Here is a 10692-nt window from a genome sequence, read left to right on the forward strand (position 1 = left end):
TTCTTCCATGTTTAATCTGAAGTGGACAGAGACAGCAGAGCTTATTAACACATTTTTCAACCAGTGTGGGGATCTAATAGCCATTTTGCTTCAGGATAGTTTTATCATTTGGTTAGCTTTATTTGGACCAGCATAAAGATTAGTGTGTACTTGTATTTAAAGAAGGGAATGTTGCATGCAGATGAGGTACGTAGTATGCTCTCTGTGAAGCACTATCTTGTGCTTCCCACTAAGATCTAAAAGGGAATCTATTCATATTTGAGTCAGATCATGAAATTATGACTTTAATCCTTAGCGAGGTTTAGAGGAGTCAAAATGCAAGCAAAAAAAAATGATTCAAATGAATGCATCTCAAAAGGAATCCTCGTTGGCCCAGACTAACACATTCTAAGGGGCCCTTCTGCTAAGCCGAGGTAAAAAAAAAAGTGGCCTGCGATAGTGAATACGCGTGTATTGGGTGCGTGCCAGGCCAGTTTTTACCACGTCTACAAGAAAAGGGCTTTTTTAATGGGACGGGAAAAGGGCCTGTGGTAAAAATGAAACCAGCGTGTGCCCAAAACTGACCTGAGCCCTTAACACCACCCATTGATCTAGCGGTAAAGGCTGACGTGCTACAGCGCCAATTAGCATTGGAACCGGCCCACGTAGGAAGAAAGAAATAAATAAGTCATCCATGCATTATGGGTGCACGCCAAATCTACTACTAGTTATCATTTGTAAAGCGCTACTAGACGTACGCAGCGCTGTACACTTGAACATGAAGAGACAGTCCCTACTCGACAGAGCTTACAATCTAATTAGAACAGACAAACAGGATAATAAGGAATAAGGACAAAGAGTAGCAACATTCCGGAATCCCAAAGATTAGCAAGATTCTGGAACTCCAACGTAAAGAATCCGGAACCCCAAAAAGTAGCAACATTCCGTGCAGAATCCCAAAGAGTAGCAAGATTCTGGAATCCCAAAGACTACTACTGCTACTACTTATCATTTCTGTAGCGCGTGTAGACGTACACAGCGCTGTACACTTGAACATGAAAAGACAGTCCCTGCTCAATAGAGCTTACAGCATTACTGCCAGGAGGGTACACTGCCCTGGCGATAGTCTCATTTGAACTTGTGCTGCACATGCGTACAGCCTACCACGGCTTAGTAAAAGGGTCCCTGAATTCATAAGATGTATTTGATGAGATTGCAGTATCAGTTCAAGTTATTATAGCTACAGCAAGTTTGAGCTCTCACGTTCTTTCATTCGTGCCCTCTAAATTCATGATTCTTACCCATGAACCCATATGCCCTTATTTCCTTTTTATATCAACCATGTAAACTTGTTCAAGATTTCTTCCCATTGTTTTCTATAAGAGTATAGGAACTGCAATACCAAAGGTCCATATAAATCCAGTATCCTGTTTACGGTGATGGCAGCATCTCAAAGAGTAGACAGATGATATCATGTTGTCTATTAGTAATTTCATTGAGTGTTCCTTTACTTTTTTAATATTGTTATTAATTTTTAAAGATACAACAAACATTTTAAAAGAAATAAAACATATACTATAATACAACACAATTCTACAAGGCTAAGCAGTAGAAAAAGGTCTAAAGTTTTCCATTTCTGAAGACCAGTTTTAGGACCAGGCAAAGAATAAACAGCAGACTGTTCGTATTTTTGGTATAGTAAAATCCAGTTCCACCAAAGGAAAACATTGATGAGAGTTATCTTATAAAGAAAAGAGAGTGTATTAACGCAGCTGACAAGGACGCCCTTGGGCCAGTCGACCATATACGAGACCATTGAGTATCTGACAATGAATCACTGAGATCCACTTCCCATACATGTTGTGTAGAACAACAAGAAGCAGTAATATTGGACCTCATCCTATATAATAATTCTCACCTCCAACGTTCTGACTTGCTGCCTGGGACTGTGGCTCATTCCGAGTTGGTCTGCTAGGCTCCGTAGATCAGGTTGACATCACCGTTGCCATTATGATGTCAACTTCAGAACCCGGGGGAAAAAAAAACATGCCTCACAGCTGATCCATGTCCAGAGGAGGGTCGCTGGACATGGGTGGCTGGAGGGGGGGCAGGGGGGTCGCTGGACATGGGTGGCTGGAGGGGAGCAGGGGAGAGAGGAGGGTCGCTGGACATGGGTGGCTGCAGTGGGCGCAGGGGGAGAGGAGGGTCGCTGGACATGGGTGGCTGCAGGGGAGCCGAGGAAAACCTTGCTAGTGCCTGTTTCATTTGTGTCAGAAACGGGCCTTTTTTACTAGTTGCTTTATAAAACAGTGAGGCCCTATGCTGCAGTCTTTTACTAAGGTGCGCTGAAAAATGGCCTGCGCTGTTGAAGATGTGTGTATTGGATGCACGCAGGTCCATTTTTCAGCGCGCCTTTTTTATTTTGCCAAAAATGGATGAGCAGCAAAATGAAAATTGGCGCGTGTCCATTTTGGGTCTGAGACCTTACTGCCACCCATTGACTTTGCGGTAAGGTCTCAAATGGCAATCATCTCTGTATGTAGAATGACGATTACCACCCAGTTTCTGCCACACGCCAGAAAATAAAAATTATTTTCCGGTGCTCATAGTGGACACGTGTAAAAAATGAAATTCTACCCCTTTATCATTTTGATTGCTTTTCTCTTCACCTTTTCTCATTCTGTTATAGTAACACTAGTAAAAAAGGCCCGTTTCTGACACAAATGAAATGGGCGCTAGCAAGGTTTTCCTCGGCTCCCCTGCAGCTACCCTTGTCCAGTGACCCTCCTCTCCCCCTGCCCCCCCTGCAGCCTCCCATGTCCAGTGACCCTCCTCTCTCCCCTGCTCCCCCTGCAGCCACCCATATCCAGCGACCCTCCTCTCTCCCCTGCCCCCCTCCAGCCACCCATGTCCAGCAACCCTCCTCTCTCCCCTGCCCCCCTCCAGCCACCCATGTCCAGCAACCCTCCTCTCTCCCCTGCCCCCCTCCAGCCACCCATGTCCAGCAACCCTCCTCTCTCCCCTGCCCCCCCTCCAGCCACCCATGTCCAGTGACCCTCCTCTGGACATGGATCAGCTGTGAGGCATGTTTTTTTCCCCCGGGTTCTGAAGTTGACATCATAATGGCTACGGTGATGTCAGCCTGATCTACGAAGCCTAGCAGACCAACTCGGAATGAGCCACGGTCCCAGGCAAGTCAGAACATTGGAGGTGAGAATTATTATGCAGGATAATAAAGTGTAACAGAGTAGATGACGGCAGAGAAAGACCTGCATGGTCCATCCAGTCTGCCCAACAAAACAAACTCATATGTGCTACTTTATGTGTATACCTGACCTTGATTTGTATCTTCCATTTTCAGGGCACAGACCGTAGAAGTCTGCCCACCACTAGCCCTGCCTCCCAACCACTAGCCCTGCCTCCCCCCCCCCCCCTCCCACCGATTCTGCCACACAATCTCGGCTAAGCTTCTGAGGATTCATTCCTTCTGAACAGGATTCCTTTGTGTTTATCCCACGCATTTTTTAATTCCGTTCCCGTTTTCCTCTCCACCACCTCCCGCGGGTTAGCATTCCAAGCATCCAGCACTCTCTCCATGAAAAAATACTTCCTGACATTTTTCTTGAGTCTGCCCCCCTTCAATCTCATTTCATGTCCTCTAGTTCTACCGCCTTCCCATCTCCAGAAAAGGTCCGTTTGCGGATTAATACCTTTCAAATATTTGAACGTCTGTATCATATCACCCCTGTTTCTCCTTTCCTCCAGGGTATACATGTTCAGGTCAGTAAGTCTCTCCTCATACATCTTGTAACGCAAATCCCATACCATTTTTGTAGCTAGCTTTTCTTTGCACTGCTTCAATTCTTTTTACATCCAAAACTGAACACAATACTCCAGGTTATATCTTTTTTGAGATGCAGTGACCAGAACTGCACACAGGTGAGGTCGCAGAATTTAACAACAAAATATAAAAATTCAAACTTGTAAAGAAAAATAGGAAGAAGCCAAGAAAGAGAAAAAAAAAAATAAGCATTCTTTATAGAAATATAGAAAAATATAAATTTACTTAATAAATCAAAATAATACCCCAGCCCATTAATACAGTCCACAAAGAAGGGGGCTGAGATTAAACAAGGGAGATAAAAAGGTAAATATCACATAAACCTATAATTAAAAAAAGTAAGGAAAATAATGTCTAAGTATGATTGAGACACAAAAGAAAGGGGAACAAGTACAGTCCAAGACCAAAACAAAACAAAAAGCACAAGTGGACCTTCAGGAACAGGACAAAGGAAACTCTTTATTGAGTTTCCTTTGTCCTGTTCCTGAAGGTTCACTTGCGCTTATTGTATTGTTTAAGTATATGATCGATCATTAACGAAGCAGGCAAGTTATATTATTTCTGAACTGGAAATGTGTAACCAAATCAATTTTTCTTTCAATACAGTTGACTATCAGCCTTGTGTGTTATAATTATTTCCCGGCAATTTAATGTCTTTTCTTCTCTTTTATCGCTAACCATTAGCGTGCGCTAAACTCTAGCAACACCCATAGAAATATATAGGCGATTCTAACATTTAAAAAGTGCTTATTTTTAACGTGGGACTTTATAAAAGACCCCCAAACTAACTTAAAGAAAGGACTTTTGTGGTCTTGAAATCTCACATAGTACACATGTTAAAATTCAAGCATAACCACCTGCAAACAATCTTATCGAAACAGAGAAAACAAAATTAATGTGGTACCTGTAAGTAACTGGATGCAACAAGTAATCTTTATCGATTTTGTTGATGTATTTGGAGAAAAAAAGGCAAATTATTTAAAAAAAAGAGCTGCAGGTGGTCTCAAAATTTCATGTCTTAATAAGAAGAATCTTTGTGGATTTTGATATTTTAAGGATAAAGCAGTAGGAATCCACTTTAAAAGTTAAAAATAATAGAAAACAAAACATAAGAAAGGAAAAGGAAGTGATGCCATGAGTGGGAAAGCGCGGGGTACAAATGTAACAAAAATAAAAATAAATAAATAAATACCTTTTTAACTGGACTAGCTCAGAACATTCTTCAGGTCGGATATGAGCAAAACACGGCAATATCAGAATATATATCAGTAAGGCATGAAAAGCATTCCAATGACGGTCTCAAGAGATGTAGAGCAAGTTAACTTTTTGTCTATAACTAACCACCTTTATGTACTTGAAGAGAAAGGGAACTGATAAGGTCCAATGTCAAACTTATAATTAACTGTACAAGCTGCATATTAATTAATGAAAAGATGTTATTTTCAGTCAACTTGTTGGAAAAAAAATCATCACACTTTCAATGTATTTTAATATCTTTATGAATGTAATCAAAGCTTAGCTGTAGGGTGGCAGTATACATCTAAGTAGATGATCAGAATCTAAAAGTACTCATCTACCCATGTTCTTTTTCCTGTGTTCAGGAGTGGAGGAGTCGCCCACTGGTTACGGACCTGTGTCTGATTCCCTCTGGGGCTCCTTGTGTCACTTAACCTTCCATTGTCCCAAGTACAAAAAAAAGTACATCTAAGTAAATAGGAGTGGAAGAGTGGCCTAGTGGTTAAAGCAACAGTCTTGCAATCCAGAGGTGGCCGGTTCAAATCCCCACTGCTGCTCCTTGTGATCTTGGGCAAGTCACTTAACCCTCCATTGCCTCAGGTACAAACTTAGATTGTGGGCCCTCCTGAGACAGAGAAATATCCAGTCTACCTGAATGTAACTCACCTTGAGCTACTACTGAAAAAGGTGCGAGCAAACTCCAGATAAATAAATATCTCCCCTTGAAGGGCTTTTCTTGAAAGTGGAGGAGCAGCCTAATGCAGGCTTTGATCCTGGGGTCCTTAGTAGGCTGATGATGTCACAAGTAGGAAAAGAAGCAGGGAGAAAGTGGCCTAGGGAGTGCAGGAGTGGCCTAGTGGTTAGAGCACTGGTCTTGCAATCCAGAGGTGGCCGGTTCAAATCCCACTGCTGCTCCTTGTGATCTTGGGCAAGTCACTTAACCCTCCATTGCCTCAGGTACAAACTTAGATGAGCCCTCCTGAGACAGAGAAATGTGTACAGTCCACCTCCCCCATTCCCAAACCTTTTGCACTGTTTTGGGATCTTGCCAGGTATTTGTGACCTGGATTGGCCGCTGGGCTTGATTGACCTTTGGTGTGTCCCAGTATGGCAACGCTTATGTTCTTAAAGGCCAGAATGTAACTCACCTTGAGCTACTACTGAAAAAGGTGTGACCAAAATCCAAATAAATAAATATTTGAGATTCTACATGGAATGTTGCTACTATTGAGATTCTGTTGCTACTAGTTGAGATTCTACATGGAATGTTGCAACATTCCATGTAGAAGCCTGCCCTTGCAGATCAGCAACGCGTCCGCACAGGCTTCTGTTTCTGTGAGTCTGACGTCCTGCACATACGTGCAGGACGTCAGACTCACAGAAACAGAAGCCTACGTGGCCGCGTTGCTGATCTGCAAGGGCAGGCTTCTACATGGAATGTCACCAGTGGAGGAGTGACCTAGTGGTTAGAGTACCAATCTTGCAATCCAGAGGGATTGAAATCACAGGAGCGGTGAAAGATTAAGGGGGCGTGTCGGAGGCATAGTGAAGGCGGGACGGGGGCGCGGTTAACACATGGGCGCCCTAGGCCGATAATGGAAAAAAGAAGGGCGACCCTGACGAGCATTTGGCTGACTTTACTTGGTCCATTTATTTTCAGGACCAAGCCTCAAAAAGGTGTCCGAACTGACCAGATAACCAACCCCTTCCCACCCTAAAAAAATATTAAACACATTTTTTCCCAGCCTCTATGCCAGCCTGAAATGTCATACCCAGCTCCATGACAGCAGTATGCAGGTTCCTGGAGCAGTTTTAGTGGGTGCAGTGCACTTCAGGTAGGCAGACCCAGGCCCATCCCCCCCCTACCTGTTACACTTGTGGTAGTAAATGGGAGCCCTCCAAAACCCACCCGAAACCCAATGTACCCACATGTAGGTGCCCCCCTTCACCCAAAAGGGCTATGGTAGTGGTGTACAGTTGTGAGGAGTGGGTTTTGGGGGGGCTCAGCACTCAAGGGAAGGGAGCTATGTACCTGGGAGCAATTAATGAAGTCCACTGCAGTGCTCCCTAGGGTGCCCGGTTCGTGTCCTGGCATATGAGGGGGACCAGTGCACTACAAATGCTGGCTCCTCCCATGACCAAATGTCTTGGATTTGGCATGTTTTGAGATGGCCGGCCTCGGTTTCCATTATCGGCAAAAACTGAGGCCGGCCATGTCTAAGTCCGGCGATCTCAACATTTAGGTCGACCATCTAAATGTTGAGATTTGGGCGTCCCTAACCGTAATATCGAAACGAAAGATGGACGCCCATCTTGTTCGATAATACGGTTGGGTCCGTCCCTTCCCGGGGCCGGCCCCAGAGATGAGCGCCCTTATACATGGGCGCCCCCGTTTGATTATGCCCCTCTATGTTACTCTTTAGGGTTCTAAATGGAATGTTGCTACTAATTGGGATTCCAGAATCTTTAGAACTTTTAGTACAAGAACAGTGCTGGGCAGACTTATATGTCTACGCCGAGATCGTGACTGAATAGATAGGGATGGGCTGGAGTGTAAATTTTAAGGGGTTTTGACGTTAGCTTCAGAACTTAGTACAAGAACAGTGCTGGGCAGACTTCTACAGTTTGTGCCCTGAGAAAGACAAGAGCAAATGAAACTTTTACTAAGGTAGGCCAAAAAATGGCCTGTGCTGGTGTAGGCGTGTGTTTTGGATGCGTGTGGGCCCATTTTTCAGTGCGCCTGGAAAAAAGGCCTTTTTGTGGCCTGAGACCTTATTGCCACCCATTGACTTAGTGGTAAGGTCTCACACGTTAACCAGGAGGTAATTGTCAGCGTGTGTAAACTGACCATTACCACCAGGTAAGCGCCACATGGTAGAAAATAGAAAATATTTTCTACCGCGTGTTTTGGACGTTTATCAAAAACGGAATTATCACCCGAGGCATGCAGTAGCCAGGTGGGAGTTCCAATTTGACACGTTGGATGAGCATAGGCACCTATGCATCTTAGTAAAAGGGTCCCTATGGGGCTCATTTTCAAAAGAGAAGGACATCCATCTTTCGACATAAATCAGAAGGTGGACGTCCTTCTCCCAAGGACGTCCAAATCGGTATAATCGAAACCCAATTTAGGACGTCTCCAACTGCACTCCGTCGCAAGGATGGCCAAAGTTTAAGGGGGCGTGTCAGAGGCATGGCGAAGGCGGGACTTGGGCATGCCTAATACTTGAACGTCTTTGACCCATAATCAAAAAAAACAAGGACGTCCCTGACGAACACTTGGACGTTTTCACCTGGACCGGTTTTTCTTATGACTAAGGCACAAAAAGGTGCCCGAAATGACCAGATGACCACTGGAGAGAATCGGGGATGACCTCCCCGTTACTCCCCCAGTGGTCACTAACCTCCTCCCACCCTCAAAAAACATCTTTTAAAATATGTCGTGCCAGCCTCAGATGTCATACTGAGGTCCATGACAGCGCATGAAGGTCCCTGGAGCAGTTTTAGTGGGTACTGCAGTGCACTTCAGACAGGCAGACCTAGGCCCATACCCCCCCCCCCCCCCCACCTTTACATTTGTGGAGGGAACAGTGAGCTCTCCAAAACCCACCACAAACCCACTGTACCCAAAAATAGGTGCCCCCCTTCACCCGTAAGGGCTATGGTAGTGGTGTACAGTTGTGGGTAGTGGGTTTTGGGGGGCTCAGCACACAAGGTAAGGGAGCTATGTTCCTGGGAGCAATTTATGAAGTCCACTGCAGTGCCCCCTAGGGTGCCCGGTTGCTGTCCTGGTATGTCAGGGGGACCAGTGCACTACAAATGCTGGCTCCTCCCATGACCAAATAGCTTGCATTTGGCCATTGTTGACATATAAGCACATAAGCACCGCCATACTGGGAAAAGACCAAGGGTCCATCAAGCCCAGCATCCTGTCTCTGACAGCGGCCAATCCAAGCTTCAATAACCTGGCAACCCCCCCACCCCCCCAAAAAAAATTAATAATGTTCAATGGACTTTTCCTTCAGGAATCTGTCCAAACCCCCCTTAAACTTCGTAAGGCCAGCCGCTGCCACCACATTCTCCAGCAACGAGTTCCAGAGTCCAACTACACGCTGAGAAAAGAAAACCTTTTTCTCCTATTTGTTTTAAATGGACGTCCTTGGTTTCGAAAATCGCCGAAAGTCATAACCGTCCATGTCTAGGGATGTCCTAATTTGAGGATTTGGACGTCTCTGACGGTATTTTCGAAACGAAAGATGGACGTCCATCTTGTTTTGAAAATATGGGTTTCCCCGCCCCTGGATTTCGCCATTTTGCAAGGACGTCCAAATCACAACTTGGACGTCCATTTCGAAAATGCCCCTCCATGTGTCTTTATAAAATAGCACAAATTAGGCACCACTTATACAATTACCCTCAATGTGGCTGTAGACAACAAACCCATAAAGACAGTTGCGGAGTATTTCAAGTCATCAGAATAATGCATCATAACTTCAAAAGAGACAATACTTTCTCCCATATTTTTCTCTTCAAGGATCCTGTCACCTCTTTACTCCTCAGGCTATAGATCAGGGGGTTTAACATTGGGTTAATTGAGCAATAAAACACAGCAAAAACTCTCTCGTCCACATAGCCCCCACTTGGTTGTAAATAGACGAGCATGGTAGTCCCATAGAATAAGGTAACAGCAGTGAGGTGAGAGGCGCAAGTTGAGAAAGCCTTACTTCTCCCGGCTTTGGAGTTCATTCTCAGCACGGTGGATACAATGTAAATGTAAGAGGAGAGAATGATCAGGAACGGGATGAGTAGGAAAAGCACGGAGGCTGTCAGTCGGACTATGTCATTCAAATAAGTGTCGGTGCAAGACAACCTCAAGATGGGTGGAATGTCACAGAAGAAGTGATGGATCTCGTTAGACTTGCAGAAAGGTAAACTGAATAAAAAAGTGACCTGTCCAAACTGCAAGACAATGCACGTAATCCAGGACCCTACGGCCATATAAACACACCTTATGTTGCTCATAACAGTGGAGTAATGCAGGGGTTTACAGATTGCGACATAGCGATCGTAGGCCATAATGCCAAGAAGCATACACTCCTCACAGCCAAGAAAAAAGAAGAAATACATTTGCAAGGCACACCCCAGGAATGAGATGCTTCTGTCCTCAGACAAGATGGTCACCAGCGTTTTGGGGACAGTGACTGTGGTGAAACAGATCTCTAAGAAGGACAAATTCCTGAGGAAGAAATACATAGGTGTGTGGAGGACGGGGTCTATTGTAAGGATGCTAAAGACAAGCAGGTTTCCCAATACAGCAAGGATGTAAAACAAAAGCAACAGCACAAAGAGAAACTTCTGTGCATGTGAAGACAGGTCCGAGAATCCCAGAAGGATAAATTCACTCATCAGGGTCTGATTTTGCAGGACCATTTCTTCAATGTTTAATCTGAAATGTATAGAGATGTCAGAGATGATTAACACATTTCTCAACCTGTGTAGGGACCTAGTAGCCATTTTGCTTCAGGATAAACAGGGGGGGGGGTTATAACTTGGATATCTTTAATTAAACCAGCATAAAACGTTTTAGTGTGTATTGTACTTAATGGAGGGAATGTTGCATGTCATTGAGGTATGCG

General features: G+C 44.6%; 1 protein-coding gene across 1 annotated transcript; it reads right to left on the reverse strand.

Moving 5' to 3' along the window:
* Window positions 1-9541: 9541 nt before the first annotated feature.
* On the reverse strand, window positions 9542-10486 carry LOC115457945 (olfactory receptor 10A7-like). Its single transcript, XM_030187661.1, has one exon. The coding sequence runs from the start codon at window positions 10484-10486 to the stop codon at window positions 9542-9544; it is 945 nt and encodes a 314-aa protein (XP_030043521.1).
* Between the last annotated feature and the right edge of the window lie 206 nt (window positions 10487-10692).

Source organism: Microcaecilia unicolor, chromosome 14 (assembly GCF_901765095.1).
Source record: "Microcaecilia unicolor chromosome 14, aMicUni1.1, whole genome shotgun sequence".
Lineage (NCBI taxonomy): Eukaryota > Metazoa > Chordata > Amphibia > Gymnophiona > Siphonopidae > Microcaecilia > Microcaecilia unicolor.